The 17,311-nt window shown below is 40.2% G+C and overlaps 1 protein-coding gene across 1 annotated transcript; it reads right to left on the bottom strand.

The window, feature by feature from the left end:
• Positions 1 to 2,754: 2,754 nt before the first annotated feature.
• Positions 2,755 to 10,706, bottom strand: LOC133912058 (V-type proton ATPase subunit a3-like). The gene is made up of 18 exons (XM_062354607.1): positions 10,414 to 10,706; positions 9,837 to 9,881; positions 9,406 to 9,528; positions 9,212 to 9,319; positions 7,831 to 7,938; positions 7,563 to 7,736; positions 7,045 to 7,182; positions 6,425 to 6,532; positions 6,172 to 6,279; positions 5,914 to 6,062; positions 5,067 to 5,220; positions 4,701 to 4,861; positions 4,407 to 4,613; positions 4,074 to 4,257; positions 3,913 to 3,996; positions 3,620 to 3,822; positions 3,425 to 3,484; positions 2,755 to 3,324 (listed from the first exon to the last, which is right to left on the bottom strand). The coding sequence occupies exons 1-18, from the start codon at positions 10,561 to 10,563 to the stop codon at positions 3,120 to 3,122; spliced, it is 2,469 nt and encodes an 822-aa protein (XP_062210591.1). The 5' UTR covers positions 10,564 to 10,706; the 3' UTR covers positions 2,755 to 3,119.
• Between the last annotated feature and the right edge of the window lie 6,605 nt (positions 10,707 to 17,311).

The following is a 17,311-nucleotide window of genomic DNA, read 5'->3' as shown; positions in this document are numbered from 1 at the left end:
ATAACACCTCTATCCTTACTCAATCTTCCATGCAGAGGCAACAATAAATCATTGCTGAACTTTTGCATAATGAAATAACCACAACAAATAACAACTTTCATAGAGAATCTATGCCAAGCGTCAATGCCATAACTTTTCCAGTTTTCACAGGGAATCCCATGCTCCACCCCCCACCTATGCCAATGTACTCAGTCCATGTACCAACCCCCAACCACGATATATAATCCCACTCTCAACTATGGATAGACCACTCCTTTCTCAGCTCTCTCAACTGCAATATTTTCCTTAACTCCACCAAGCCCACCGAAAAAACATTGGAAGTTTTTCATTCCCTAGGGGGTCGAACTACCAATGTTCTTCTGTGGTGACTCGTGTAGGCTTCACGAGTCCCAGGACATCTCCTACACCTATGACCTACGCTTCTTCATGTGTGCCAACTACCAGTACGACAAGTCTTGACATGGATCGTATGAGTACCAACGGTATAGCGACATAGATCACTCATGTGGCACTTTTCATACGATTTTATGTATTGTCTTACTAATCTCTTCTCTTATTTCATTTTTCCAGTCTCCTCCACCTATCTTGACTTCATAAAATGGCTGGACATAGAGCAAAATGAGCACAAAAAATGGTGGGTCAATATGAGCATGTGGTGGAGGATGGAAGCGTACTAACGCTGGGAAGTATGAACAAAAGCAAGAGGAACCGAGGCTCAAGTGTCAGGTGGAGGAGCGCATGAGGAAAGCAGCGGAAGAGCGCGCCTCGGCTGAAGCTTGCGAAGAAGAGAGGGAAAGAAAGCGAGAGATGACCCGTCACGCTAAGACGAAGGGCCCTAATGTTCTATTGAAGGGCAAATATCCTATGTGCACTTAGTAGAGAGCATATATTGTAACCCAATCTATATTCATTCCCTAAGGCACGCTATTAAGTCAGTCTTTAGGCGTGTCGTACATGCCAATATTTGTTGTCATCATCTCTTTATAGTTATGATCTATTCGCGCAACGTCAAAAAACCCCATGTCCCATATAATATTTATCAGCGTATGCAACCTCTATGTCGGGTTATATGATAATTGTGTTTTACAACTACTATTGTTCACTAAAAATTACTCACACAAATTTATATTAAGAAAATAAAGATATATCAACAAAATTACGTCGAAACAAATGTACAACAGCAGCACGCCACTGCTAACATAAAAACAGATATTGATCAGTGTTGTTGTATGACCTAATGAGGTGATGTGAGACGTGGTGACAAGACGCGGCAGTGGTCACTGCTGACACAACAAATTTATAGCAGCAGCACACAACACAAATTACAAATTTTACAAGTACTCGATTCCTTGCCATCCAAATTTGAATCACCTAATCCTGATAAAAGACAGTTTGACAACCACACCTAGGGGTGGGCGTTTGGGTATACCCAAATTTTCGGTCCAGGTATTTCCGGTATTTATCGGTCTTCTGAAACTAGTACCTAAAATATGGTTCAAAAATTCGGGTACCTGAAATTTTGGTTTGGGTACCAAAATACCCAAATTTCTTATATGGTAATCCTTTTGTTATTTTTGGTTTGATGTTTTAGATTTATGCACAGTTGTTAAGAAAAAGGAAAAAAATGCAAAAGCTTACAACATGTCCTTAGTAAAGTTGTCGCTTCCTAACTTATCAAATTTGCTTGTCCTAAACTACCCATATTGACTGATGGACAATGAAATTGAGTCTCATAATCTTGTATAATATATCACAATTCACACACTAAATAATGGAACGGACACTATAGGAACATATATGTATATGTCTCTTCTCGAAATAGTATAACATCAAATAAAAAAGAATATTTTTCCTCTCCAGAAACACTACATGAAAAGAACATAATGATATTTCGGGTACCCGAGGAACATACCCGAAAAAACAAAAAAAAATTGATCATATGGGACCCATACCTAAAATACTACCCGAAATTTCGATCTTTGGGTAATTCGGTTTCGATCTCGAGTAGTTCGGGCACGGTTTTCGGTCTCGGGTATTTTTGCCTACCCCTAACCACACCCACGTTAATAATGAATAAATAACTAAATAATCTCCTTGCGAATGTTCATTCTTCCTGCAGCATATCCCACAATCAAGCATCAAATTTTACGCTTTTCAATAGGAAAAAAGGAGGAAGGTAAGGAGAAGAGTAGAAGAAAACAAAGAAGAAAGTACAAAAACAGCACAAAGCTTCAATTTTTAAGCGAGTACATGTCGACAAAAGTAGCAACGCCAGCGAGAGTGGTGACAAGACACGATGACAAGACACAGACAGCTACCGACACAAGAACAAGCCGTTTTCGGCACTTGAGGTGCCAAATACGGTAATTTCACAGTATTCGATGCCTCAGGTGCTGAATACAGGTCGTTTTCGACAACTCAGATCCCGAATATGGTGCATAGTTCGTATTCAGCACCTCAGGTGTCAAAAACAATCGGCCCACCCTTTTTTGGTGTCTTGCATACCGAAATCAGGTTTTCAGCAAACAAGATGCCAAATACAAATGCTAAATTTATAAATACGCTAACATATTATCTATTTTCTTAAATACAATACCATATATTATCTACTTTTAGATTTTCACCGTTTATCATACATGTAGTGTTTTACATTGTATTTTGGTTTAGTTTTGCATCGGTTATGAAACGGAGCTTACTGAGGGTGTGAGATCACAGATGAAACATCGGTTAGTTTTCATGCATGCTAATAGGAGATTTCTTTCATAATGCAAATAGCATTCTTTATTGACAATGAACGCAATGGAATGTTTATCCTTCAATACAGTGCTTATTTATATCCAAAATACATATCGCCCAAGCGGCAACTCCTTATTAGCATTATATAAGGGTGACATCACCCCAAATTTGTTGCCACCCCCCCCCCCCACCTCCCCCCAAAAAAAAACTCCGTACGGTTCGTAGCTAAGGAAGGGAAAAATGATGATGTGCGTCCCATGATTAAACAAGGGACTGGAGTTTTATGATCCTTCCGCGACAACAGATAAAAAAATGATTGTTCTGTGAACAAAGGCCACCAAGATTTTACAACGGCTACAATAAATACAGGAGTTCGGACGAGCTCAATCTTCCTCCTCGCGGATCAATGAGAAAGAGAATGGTGCGAACTTGTACCCGTCACCTTCGTAGAACTTGTTCTGGAACTCCACCCAATGAAGCCTCAATGCGTGAAGGAATGCGCTTAGAGTCTCCATAACAAGCAAGACACCAACCGTTGCAAAGACGAAGATGACGATGCCAATAGCGAGTATGAAAATATTGTTGTACCTACAAGGAGAAAACATGATATTTCAGCGCGGAGAGAGAGAGAGAGAGAGAGAGAGAGAGAGAGAGAGAGAGAGAGAGAGAGAGAGGTTTGTTTGCTTACCCCCACGTTAATAGGAGAACTTTATCATAGAATACAGTGGACAACTCCGAGTGCGCAAGACTGTAGGTAGAACATCAGTTGCTCGTTAGAGATGAAAAATGACTAAAACGCATGTGACGGCGAGGACGTGAGGCTGTCTTTAAACATTAGCGTATTCAAAAGTGAGGTCAGAAAGTGCTTAAAGTTTAGCAGTACCTCAGAGCCCAGAGACGAAGGTATGAAGCGGTATTTGAGACTGCACCAAGAACAAACTCGATCGTGTGGATCAGTTGGTGAACAAAAACTTCGCTGAACTCAAACTCCTCATGGTCATTTGAGTCCTCATGGTGTTCCCCCAACTCCGCTCCCACTGATTCATCGGCACCCTGAAGCATTGTGTACTGGTGACCTTGATGCCTCTGACAGAAAAGAAACAGAAAAACAGTCAGTGTAAAAGAAAACTGCAACCACAAAGCAGTAATAGAATGTGGGATACTATATAAACATACTTGCTCATGTTGCTTCTTTAATAGAATAGGCTTTGGAATCAACATCCAAGGCACAGATACCAAAGCAAGCAGAAGTAAAACAAGCTGTACCGGAAATGACGAATGTTAGGCATGATTCACCGGTTTAACTCAGAGAGGACATAACAATAACAAATATAGACCTGCACTGTCTTCTGGCCAATAAATAACTGGTTCTCCCCAAGTTCATCTGTTGGACTGAGGAACATGTATATCATAACATGGTACAAATCTGCTTTTGACCCCGTGCACCACTTAATAATAATGAGCAAGGACAGGTAACCAAATAAGCTGTTCAAGAAGATCAGCTGGGGGATAAACTGGTACCTGTTACAAAAGAATACAATCGCAATAATCATAATCTAATGATTTGTACCACAGGCTATGAAAGGATCAACTGCTTCTTCAGAAGAATTATAAATCTTCATCTCAAATTAAAACAATATATTTTGTGTCAGAAGGCGGGATGAACTTACCACACATTAATACTGTTCCTGAAGAATTTTGCATTGAAGTAACTCATCACAATTCCAAGGTTCATTTGCGCAACTCCAAGAAGAATTGACATCTTCATCTTCAGTGAGTTGAGAAAGGGCAGCTCGCTGCGGCTACCATGCCACACAGGGTCCACACCAAAAGGGTATGCATCTCTTACCTTAATCAATCCTTCAGTAGCAGCATCTCTATCACAAAAAGTGGGGGAATCAATGAGATCCAAAATTTGATTATAAGAAAATAAATATAAGTTTTTCTTATTTCATTTTCCTTACCCACAAGAAGGATCACGACACGAATAGGCAGATTTACCAAAAAGCTCAAATGGAACAGAGAAAAATTCATTGTATATTAATCCTGTGTAGATTGAAAAAACTGCCATCATCATAATTACATAGCGCCCACCAAACATCATCTCCATTATATCTCCAAGTTTCTGTAATCAAAATTGGACATTACACAACTTTACCTCAGAATTATTAACAAAACTTAGTTCTTTCAGAACACAAATGCTTGCAAAGAAAAAACACTTGGGGATTGTAACTACACATTCCAAGAGAAGTTCAAACCAGGGTCGTAGACTTGTAGTGATACAGATACAGGTAGGCGAAGCAAAATGCAATCAAAACTAGTGGACAAACCTCCGAAGCTAGTTTCTTCTCTCGGATTATCAGATAGAGTGTTGCAAGTAATAAGCAAATTCCATGACCCCAATCACCAAACATGACAGCAAACAAGAAAGGGAAAGTGACAATAGTGAATACACCAGGATTTGCTTCTTGATATTTAGCTACCCTGCACCAGATGTAACACAAAGTAAGAACTTAGCTGGCTTAAAAAATTTGAGCCAAACCCCAAACAACACGAATTCCACTTCTTTATTTTTAAAATAGGCAGTCCAAGTTAGTTTTCATCAAAGGAAACAAGTTCTTGAATTTCCAGCAGAAACAGAAAAAGGTTGAGAAAATTTCGATTAAAACATGGAACACATGATTGTCTGTTTATGCCATTAAAACTTCTTTTGATCAACATGCATACAATGATGTATAGAAGTCTATGCGTGTCCAAATAAAAGGCAATACAAGAAGGACGACAGAAAATATATTTGGAGACAGCAGTCTGAGACATGTCTTAGTATAGAGGAGGGAATGCGCTTTTTTCCTTTTCCCTCTTAAGGTGGGCATTAAGTTTTTTTCTCATGAAACAGATTGGTACCAAGCCTAAAAAAGGAATGAGGAAGGGAGCATAGTTTCTGAAAATACATGGGGAAAATGGATAAATGCAGCATACAAACAGAGATCTTAGTATCTTATTTATAATAGACCACAGGCAAATAAATTATTTTCAAATCCATAATGACAACAAAGAAGCTAAAATCTAGCATTCTAAGAGCTCAGAAGGTCAATAAATTGCTAATTTAGCCAAGTCAAATGCACTACAGAATCTGGATTTAGTAAGGGCTGCAAAGGTTGTACTTAGGAAACACACCCATATGCATCAACAATTTCCTGAAATGCTGAAGTAAATTTATTTGTCTGGAAATATGTTGGAGGAGATTCTTTTGTGTTGAGAACTTGAAAGATTGAGCCAACTTGGGATTTGCTATCAACAGTAGCACGTTGAAGTGCATCTTGAATCTGCGAAAGATACAAAGTAAATCATGCAGGTTACAGTGTAAAAAAGAAAAATCAGGAAGGCAGCCAGAAAAATATCACGAGGGACCAGGGTGAATGTGCATTTAACTACCTGACTGCTTGCAAAAACTGGACTCCAGCCCTCAGCAACTAGACATTTCTTTGTCACATCAACACTCAACATGTTTAAAGTGTGATGAATTGCTTTTTCCCTCTTTGCCTGTAGCATTGATTTGCAAGTTAGTAATGAAACTGGGATACAAGGAAAATAAAAAATAAAGTAAAGCAACAGCTTAACTTTGTGGACTCCAAACTTGAAGACGTGAAATTTCATCAATTGTGGGGAGAAAATAATAGGAGCTTACCAGATGGTTCCACTGCTCAAAATCAGATGCAATACTTTTGAGTATACTGTCACGATGAGCTAATCCCATGCCAATTGTTGCCTTCAACTCTGAGATCTTTCCAGACACCTACAAGACCTCAGAAATTCAGAACATATTATATATTTATATATTAAAATAGGAAAATGCTCTTCTAATAGCATTAAGCTTTTAATTAAAAACTTTAAGAAATGCAAGTTAGGCATGCAAAGTCAGAAAATCAATCAGTAATCAACAATACCATCAATGATTAGGAGCAGAATAAAGTCTGGATGTTAGCATCACTTAATGATTAACCCAGTATTGAAAATGATATCAGTGAGAACTAAGGCAGATCATTTTTGTGAGCCGAAATAAGTATCCAATGCGACCATTCCAATAGCATCAGAATAGGGTCTATATGCACACCATATAACATGCAAAGCACATACATGTTCAAAAGGACTACCGTGCAAATGACATTCTTTTCACATGTTGAATTCTCTCACTTGAATTGCTATCTTGTGAAAATTTAAGCCCATGTCAAAATATCAAAAAAGTATCATCTATCACAAAGAAATCAAATGAAGAATATCAGCAAACTTTGTAAACCAAGTGCTGACCTCCTGAACAGCATGAATTTGTTTAGCAACATCTTCTGGAAAAGGGTAACGGTTTGCATTAAAAGCATCACATATCTTCAGAATTTTTGCTTTTGCCCTCTCCCCAGAGTAGAATATAACAAATGCATTTTTGGCTACCTGCATTATCATACAAAAGGTGGCAGCTAAGAGCACTGCATGCACGGAATAAACAATAAGCATAAATTCAGAACGGAACAAGCATTATGAGGAATTAGTAAGCAACTCTAGTCATCACTATATCAATTAAATACCACAATTTCATAAGTACCAGTATAGCACAATAAGAAATTCAGAATTTTCTAAAGTATTTACTGGGTACCATTTTGTTTGGTACACAGATTAGTTATATTGTGATCATTTACAAAGCAGATTTTCTTTTTTTAATGTACAAAAAATGGAAAACGTTATTAAATTAGAAAATATCAAAAGGATCAGGAAAACAATTTTTAAAGAACAAACAAATTTTATTTATTCCAAAAAAAAAAATCTAAGCGAACCTTCTCCCCAGAAACCGGATCTGTGACAGGCTCATCAACAGGCTCTTGCCTAAGTAATATGTTACCCCTCGTGGCACGGAATAAGATTCGTTCAAAAGCCATTGCCTTTTCCTTTGGCACAAGGCCATTCAATGAGCCAAGCTTCACTTGTTTTGATGGATCTGTTGCCATCTCCTAAAAAAATACAACCGATATCTTATCAAAAAAGGGAGCCAAGAAAAAAGATAACAGGGGATGGTGATACTGCTTTTTCAAAAAATCCTTTTACCTGTTCCAGTAGAGGACTCTCCAGTGAAGGCTGGCCAGATTGATTGGCATCCATTACCCTTTGTTGTGCCGCAGCATTTCTTTGAGCTGAATAGAAAAACTCACCAGCCTGAAAAAGAAAATCAAGTGAAAAGAAGCCTGGTGGCAGACATTGCACAGGTAGCTTGGCCACTAAACTGAAGGTGTCGTATGACCACAAGATACAAAGGGAAACAGGCTTTCTCTTTTAAAATTCCTTTACTTGGATGAGATGACAGCATGTGCGCCAATAAAAGACAATAGAAGGTTCTGCTCATGAATAATTTTAAGCCTCCAAAGTGTTGCATGTTGAACAATATTGTTTATCAACATGGGAAAACAATTGTAGCTTAGATCTCAGAGCATAAAGCAGAAGTGATTAGTGGATAAGTATATGACATGTTTCCTTTCATTACATCGTCATATCTCTATGGTACTGGAAACAATTGAGGTAGCTAGGAGAATACATATAGGGCCCATTTGGTTGCCCGCATGGCTCAGCCTGGCTCGTATCTAGTGAGCCAGGCTGAGTTTAGTCAGGCTAGGGAGATGCAATAAGATCTGTTTGGTTGGCTGCATGTGCTCAACCTGGCTGAGAAGAGATTGTGTTTGGTTGCCCGAATGAGTATATGTTGCATGAGATTGAAATAAAAAAGCAAGTGTTAACATGATGTTTATTTTGCATAAATACACACTATAATACTTCATTTATCATATTAAGCCTTAATCTAATTTAAAATGTACTAATATGAGTTAATACTGACGAATTATACGCTAATACCATCACTGTTGTAGCCTAGCCCAGGAGAAACAGATTCAAAATCCGTTTCCCAAGAGCCAGGCTGCAACAATGTTTTTGCGTCCCGTGAGCCAGGCCCATTCGCGGAGCCAGGCAACCAAACAACAGTTACCTGCACGCGCGGAGCCAGGCAACCAAACAACGGTTACCTGCACGCGCGGAGCCAGGCAACCAAACAACGGTTACCTGCACGCACGGAGCCAGGCCGGCCCCCATTCAGGCAACCAAACAGGCCCATAGCTGTCAATGTTCATTGAGGACCTAGCAGTAAATAGTTACCTAGAAAATATAAAACAAAAGTACAGGATGACGAGATGAACCAAGTCTTATTTGCTGAACCTAAAGTGATCCAGACCACAAGTAACATTAGACAAAGCAAATATTTGTGCAAAGTGATATAACATATGTTCTGACAACAGGGTGAGAAACTAGTAGCAGGAATAACCAAGTGAAAGTTAGAATGAATCTGATCATAAACTCCTTCATTCAATATACGAAAGCACGCTGCAATATGCATCAAGGTATATTCAATGCAATAGAAGAAATATTTTTGAGAGGCTTATACCTTTTGGAGAACAGTGTTGTACTCTAACAGCTCATTGTAGGTCCGCTGTAACTTCTCGTTGTTTGCATTAACTTCAGTTAGCTCAGCTTCCAGTTCTCCAAGCTTTATCTGTCATATTACTTGACAGTGTCAAAAGAACAACTAAGGAATTACAATTTGTGCATGATTAGGGAGCATCCCATCAACTAACATACCTCCAAGTCATCAAATTCCAGAGGAGTTTCAATTAGTTGTGTAGGAGAGGTTGATATGCCAGCTTTTGACATTTGCTCCTTAAAAAACCTCAACTTGCGAGCCATTTCACTACACCTTTTGATCTGTAACAAGTAAAGCCGGAGCAACAACAGTGAACCTTACCAATATTAGAACCACGGGTAAATAATCCTGGTTGTACGCTATATAAAGAAAAAATACAAACGTGAGGTAGACTATGGTTTAGGCAAATGAGGTTTATATCATTTGCTGAAGGTAATACCCTAATTCACCATTGGAAAAGGGTTAACTTCGTCACTAGCAAAAGAGATCTTCAACAATGAAAAGAGACTTGCAACTTGATGAAGATTTCAAATTAATGTTACGGCGAAGCTAAGACAAAATTAATGTTAAGGTGAATGAGCAAAAGTACCTGGGCAGCATATGTACGTTGAAAAGGGCTCTTATCTGCATTAAGCTGAGGTAAAAGAATAATCATCAGATTAACAGCAAAGAAACAACCAATAAGGGGAAAAAAAGCAGCGCCTAGAACAGTTTCTAAGCATAAAAAAAACACACCCTCACGTTCCACAATCTACTAATCAAGTTCAATGCATACTAACTGTAACTTTTTGCGAGGAACAGTTACTTGAATAAAAAACCGCAAGTGGCGTATATGCTGAGAAAATTCCTGGTTAAAAAGCAACCCTATGCTGAATTCCCAGCTCCCATTGCTACCAATCAAGCCAATGCGAATCATCATACCCCGATTTCTAATGTAGAAGTACACTAAACAGCAAATAATTGCGCGTGGTAGCTGCAAATTCCTCAAATTCAGCATTCCCTCGCTAGTTCCCAGGAAATCCCGATCACAGCCCTAGCATCCAGCCACCACCTTAGATCGGAAACATCACAACGAGCACCAGCCAGATTCCCACAACAATATCTAAATTCCTCGGCGGGAAGTGGGAACAGCCGAAATCGACGGCACGAGAGGGCAGGCTGCTTACGTCTTTGAACTGGAGGAGGCCGAGGTCGCCGAGATAGGAGGCGGTGAGGTGCGCGGATTCGGCGGGGATGATGACCTGCACCAGCTGCATCGCCTCCGACCGCATCAGATCCATCGTCGGGCAGCACCCGCCTCCGCCGCCGCGCGCCATGGCGTGCGAGCGCGTCCACCGGTCGGCAGCCGACGCACTGCTCCTCCTTCAGATCCCTGGAGATCCGAGGAGTAGATTTCCGATCGGAGTTGGACCGGGCGGGGGCCTGTTCGGGTTCCTCGCGTCCTTGGCAGGGGTAGAGAGGCGGGCAGTCGTGGACCACGTGGCGGGGCCGCGCACCGATGGGGATTCCGACTCGTGGGGCCCACATGTCAGGGGAGGGGGGGGGGGAGGGGAGGGGGGAGGGAAGGAGGTAGTACTCGTTCGTAAGACCGTGTTCAACGGTTTCTCTTCAGGGGCTAAAATCCCTCCACGATAGGATTTTCGTTCCCTTCAGCGCTCCAACAGATTCTCTTCACGGTTCTCGTCTCGAAAGGATTCTCAGGGTCATTCCCTCCAGTACGGGATTCTCTTTCCTTTCCCTTCACGATTCCCCTCGAAGGGAAGTTGTTGGAGATGAGAGGAAATAAAGGGAATGAAAATGGGAAAGGGAATCGGGAAGGGAACGAAATAAAGGGAATATTGTTAGGGACAGTCTAACTAGGGAAAAACACGGGTTTGTTTAGCTCGAAAAGAAGAGCTTAGATTTCGCGATGGACCGATGTTAGGGGTGGCTAACTAGTGGGACCGGACGGGATCAGAGTTTCGATAGGTGCTTAATGAGTAATAACAAAAACATCTACACAAGAGTCCTGACATATACAATAGAAACAAGTATTTTGTAGATGATTAGATTGTTTGACATACTTAAGAGCTTGTATAAACATCCATTAGCCCCAAGCACGCAACAGGCTTCTAACAATTTTGTTTTACCGATCGACTGTTGTTTCCGTCCAAATAACCGTAAAACTCAGCTTGCCTGGAGCGCCTGCCTCCCGATCATGTAATCGGATTGTTTCAGGCGTCGTATGCTTCCTCAAGCAGCAGCAAGCCTTGAAGCTGAGGTCTACGGTGGCAAGGAAACTTGCATAACTGCCTCTCAGGCGTGGTATATGAGCTAAAACCATCTTTAACGGATTCTTTTTGCAAGTCTGGTTCTTTTTATGAAAAAATTATCGTTTTTTTCAACGCTCTACTGGTTTTTATTCCTATTCTTTTTATGAAGTAGTTCTCTCTTATTCTTTTTACTATAGGATTCTCTTTTATTTTTCTTTCATAAATTCCTTAGAAAGTAAGCTATTATAGATGAAAAAAATAAATGAATAAAAACGAAGAGGAGAAGGGAATAAAATGAAAAGAATATAGCTGAAGATGATCTAAAAATTCTAGCGGATGGTTAACAGGTTGAGAGAGGCGTGTCGTGTTGGCCCGATCAACACTGATGTCTGGATTGTTTCTCTCTTTTGGGGCAATAACATCTAGAGATGAAAACGGACAAGAGCGGTCAGTAAAATCCCTAAGACCATTTCTAACAGTTTTTCTTCGCGATTTCTGTTCCCTTCACGAAAGGATTCTCATTCCTTTTAACATTTTAATGGCTTCCCTTCTTCTTTCTCCCATTCCCTCCACTCGGAGATTCTCTTTCATTTCACTTTATGAATCCTTTCAAATGGAAGTTGTTGTAGATGATAAAAAATAAAAGGCATGAGAATGGAGAGGAGATGGTCTAACCATTTTCACTTTCATGTTTTCTCAACCGGATAAAAAAATAAAAAGGAAAAACCGGAAATAAAAACGAAAACGAATACGGGATTGCTGGTTATATGAAAAGAAACCAATCCAGATGAAAATATATTAGTACCAGATAAAAATCGGTGATTAAAATTGGGAAGATCAACCTAATGTGCCAATCTAATGTGCAACATGAATAAGCATTATCTACAACTATATGCCAATCTTCATGAATGCGCCCTGCAGGCTCGTATAATAACCATCTAGTGGCTACATTGTAAATTATTAGATTGTTGGTTTTACTAAAGTATTAGCAATAAATTAAGAGTAGCATGCTAACAGTTTTCTTCAATGATCTTAATTATCGCTAATGATATTTTCATGAACATGAAATTCTACAAAATTAACATATTTGTTCAAATTGACAGCAATGACAAAATCAATCAAACTAACTGTTTAGCCCACTTGGTGTCCGCCTCTGACTGCGAGTGCCTTAGGTGCACACCCTCTTTTCTCTCTGCTCCAACCCTCTGGTCAAGAGCTGCATCACCATGGCCTTTTCTATCAAACCCATTCCAGACAGGAATTCATACATGGACAAAGTACTGCATAGACAAAGTCTATTACTACAAGCCAATATGGATCTTAGTTTTTACTCAAACTTAACATTCCTAAATGTCAATCCTACTTAACTAGCCAACAATGGTTCAAATCCCTGCCTTGATCAGAGCACCACAATCTATCCCTGAAATATGAAAACAGCGGTAACATAGAATAGACACATGTTCATATCTAGTTACTGAAGGTTTATCTAGTCTTTAAATATGATTTTGGTAATTAATAATAATATTATAGTGAACATGGTCCTTTTAGTATGTAACACGATTTTGATGATTAATGATAACATAGTTAATGGGACTAATATGTTTATTAAGTATATAATTTAGTAGGTCTCATGGATACAATGCATGAATAAGTTATCATAGCCGGGACAAAGATTGATTGAAATGGATAAGTCCTAGGAAAAATAATCACACTAGATGGTCCGGTGAAAAGGAGTTTGCACACGTTAGAGTGTTTTAGTCTATGGCAACTGCACATATCGAAATATCCGGCGTATGAAGTTGGCAACACTGGAGCGTTTGGATAGAAGAAAGAGATAAAGATGATACACGTCGAATGGTTCAACGCTCTGAAGATATACTCACCTGAGTATTTTATGCAGCGAAGATGTCAATGGCTTGGTTGGCTCAAGTGTACACGCCGGATGGTCCAATGATTGAATTGGTGAATACGCCGGAATATCTGGTGTTCATAAAAGGTTTGAGTGGGGTTCTAAAGGCTAGTTTTTGGATGATGTACACGCCGAATGGTCCGATGAGTATAATGTTATTTACACCAAATTATCCACACGTATACAGTAAAGTTTAGTCATTGGGACAACAACTAGGTCAAATTTGAGGCTATAAATATCCCTCCACTTAGCCATTTGAAATTGTTGGAGTACAGAGAAACTTATAGACACTTAAGAAGACATCTAAGCCACCAAAGTGCTAAAATGATCATCCAAGACAATTAGCACATAGATTAGAGAGTGATTATGTGAGGAACATCCAAATAATATTTTAATTAATCATCAAGTCGATCATTTACTTAATCACGATGACAATAATTAATTAGAATATCATCTTAGTAGTCTTGGCATGTGTTTTATGCTCAAGATTGAAACATATGCCTTTCCAACACAGGTCATCACAAAAAAGTTTAAGAAAGAGCGAGTAATTAAAATTATATTACAATTCTTGAAGTATTTAGAATTTCTGACAATTTATAGTAAAAGAGAGCTAAGACACTAAAGGAACATATTCACCTCCTAGCCAAAAGAGAAACTGCGCAATGGAAGATGACATCTATAAACACCAAAAGATAGTTAGAACCATATGTCCTTAGGCTCCACCCCAAAATCACGTCGCTCGAGTAGTTTGCACTACTCATGACCGTCACTTCATCGGTGGATGTGAAGTGGCTAAACACTAGCTCTTCCTCACCTGTAGAACCTGAAAGAGTAGCGTGAATACGAAGGAACTTGCAAGACTTAATCCATAATAGGTACATATAAATAACCCGACTTCAGGGATTATGCATTTGGATGATTAGCAAGGAACAACCATGGGGTTAAGTAGATTCACATGCGAAAGCAATTTTTGACATAAATGTGTAAGCATCTACACATGACCACCTATATCATTCTATCCTGTAATCTACGACATAACCATATATGTAACGACCATCATATCCGAGAATAGAATCATCTCAACTACGTCCCAACATACCATACCATATCATCTCACATTTGCGACTCTACGACCGATGTGGATGGACAGAAACATGCTCATGACCGAGAGCACGGTAATTCAAATTGTTTTTACACCCCACAAGGGGTATATCTTTACCCACACTATTCGAGGACCATTCGGCTTGCGTGACCACACATGCCCACACAAGGAGGTACTCATGTCAACCTTTCTCATACTCGGAACAACCCACTTACACATGCCCCTATTGCACCGGGGTTACCGCGAGCATGTCCCAGACACCTCCGGCTTTCCGTCATATTGCTTCTCCTTTTCTTTTTCTCTTACGCGTCATAACGATGCACGGCAAGCGTTAGCACAGCGTATGATAATCTACTTGTCTTACCATTAGATCGACATATGGTTAGTACGGAAAGTTCTAAAACCAATGGCACCAACAGATGGTGTTTAAACGATGCGAGCGGTCTATGGTATCCGGGTTTCTCTCCCGATCTACCCCTAGCACCGCCCACATCTCGTCTCATTCTCACCACTCCTCAACCCATCATTGTTCTCATGGTGAAAGTAATTAAGCCCTATACTCGCAAACAATAGGACGTTCCATCGCTCGACTTCTACCGAAGACATATATATTACTAAGCATCTCGTACCACTTTTAAGCTAGACATCTCATGATTATACCTAGGCTACAAGGATGGAGATCATCAATACAAGACAGGGATAAATGCAATAATTTAGTGTTACCCAATTTTTCGACATCAACTAACTCAACATGCATAACATACATAGAGCATAATTTATCAATTTAGGCATCACACGATCCAAAGTAATAGATTGAGTATGCTTAGATGCTTGCCTTGCTGCTCCGGCGTCTATTGATGCTACCCGCGCAGCACTCACGGAACTCCGATGGTTCGGTGCCACCCTCGATCACTCTCATGCCACACTCTGGTGCTTTGTTCTCTAAAGAAGAATGCATGCAAAGATGTATGACACAAGGTGCATAACAATAAGTGAAAAGTACAAGACGTGTGAAAGACTAACAAAGTCTACGATCTAACAAGTTTGAAAACTCTGATAGATCCGGATGTTCTGGGTTGAACTCGAAACTTCCAGGTTACAGAACTTCTGAGCGAACCTCTGGGTAGGGGTCCTGAGGTTGCCGCTTTTTTATTGGCTCAGGGATTCTAGGTTGAGGTCGGAACCTTCGGTTTGAGCTAGAATATCCGGGTTGCTTCCGAATGGGGGTGCTCAGCTAATTCTAAATCAGATCAATTCGACCTGGAACTTCCGGGTTGGGTTGGATTCTCCGGGTGAGGCTCTGAGTGATGTTCGGTTAAATTTAACTCGAGATAACTCAGAACTTCGAGGCTAAGATAGGAACCTCTAGGTTCTAGCAAACCTGAGTTTGCAATGACTTTCCTCGGTCGATTTGACTTGCATGATAAATATATCCCACATAAACATGTATATGCACTAGGACAAGGGTTCTAGACTCAATTTTACACACTAAACTCGCCTGATTTCCAAGTACAATTCAACTTGGTTTACCTGGAACTTCCGGATTGAACCTGGAACCTCCGGGTTTGGGTAGAACATAGGTTTTGCGAGGAACTTTGGTCGATGCGATTTGCAAACCTCACTAATTCAAAGAGACAAAGGTTTGGCACTAGCACACAAGTTCTACACTTCATCCACCAACCAAACAACACAATTTCCTAGCTCAAACTCATCCAAATCCCTCTTTTAGATCCAAACATCAAGAACATCAAAAGAGACTAAGAATGGCTCGAATCCTTCATGGTTACGCAAAATACTTGGATGGATGAGAAACTTAGAAGCTAAGGAATGCGTCGGTACCATATACATACCTCGATTTTGTTTCTCGAAGAAGGAATTCGAGGAAGAATGAGAGAGAGCTTGAGGGAGAGGGGGGCGGGCAGCAGCTTGCTCCTCGGGTGGGAGAGGAGAGAACGTGGGAGAGGAGTGAGGGATGGGGCTGCAGCTGAGCGAGAAGGAGAGGGTGGTTGGCCACCTCTAGTGGGCCCTATTTGCTAGAGAAACAAGTATGTTTCAACTGCAAAAACGTTTCCTTCTCTCTCGAATTTCTTTCTTTCCTTTTTATTACCCAAACTGAGGTACTCTAGTGCTCCAAAAATAAAATTGCTCAGAATTAAACATGATACTAATGATGCATGATTATGCTTAAATACATGATTACGGATTTGGGACGTGACAGATTAGTGCTAATAGGCCTAGAGAGAGTTGTTGCTATGTGTTACTGCCTAGAGAGTGGATCAATGAGTGATCCTATAATGTACCTAGAGGTACGCTGGTACCTTGGAGTCTTGGTGACTCGCCGGAACCTTGGGCATTGGTGGCTCAAGCTTGTTGACCCTCTAACTTGGTGTGAAGTGGTGGCAAGAAGCTTGTATACGGACGCAAAGACCCTTGCCTTGGTGGCTCAAGCTCTAAAGTGAAGACGACGACAAATGACCATAAGAGAGGCTAGTGGTGAGACATCACCTTGGTGACTCACCCAGATTGAGGCCTTGCCTTGGGAGGCTTGGTGGCTCAAGAGTTGTGACCGTAACAGTCTTGGCGATCAGGAGTATATCCTTGATAGAGCTCCAATATGGATTAGGGGTGACATTTATGCCATCGATACTACGAGATAAAAAATCCCTTATGCTAAGTTTACTCTATTTATCTTATTTATGTTTCCGCATTTACATACTTGCAATTTAGCTTCCTAAAGTAGGTTGCAAATATTTTGGACGGTAGTAGCACACTAGATAAACCTAGAGCACATTTAGATAGAA

This window comes from Phragmites australis, chromosome 3 (assembly GCF_958298935.1).
Source record: "Phragmites australis chromosome 3, lpPhrAust1.1, whole genome shotgun sequence".
Classification (NCBI taxonomy): Eukaryota; Viridiplantae; Streptophyta; class Magnoliopsida; order Poales; family Poaceae; genus Phragmites; species Phragmites australis.
Note: the sequence above shows the minus strand (reverse complement) of the source record. Positions and strands in the feature narration are given on the sequence as shown.

Bases quoted from the DNA above. Each gene is read 5' to 3' on its own strand.
- LOC133912058 (XM_062354607.1), bottom strand. From the start codon at position 10,563: ATGGCGCGCGGCGGCGGAGGCGGGTGCTGCCCGACGATGGATCTGATG. The intron at 3,997-4,073 runs GTCTATATTTGT...TTTCCGGTACAG, and splicing joins TTGGCCAGAAGACAGTGCAG to CTTGTTTTACTTCTGCTTGC. The intron at 3,325-3,424 runs GTAAGCAAACAA...TTCTCCTTGTAG, and splicing joins GTTCTCCTATTAACGTGGGG to GTACAACAATATTTTCATAC.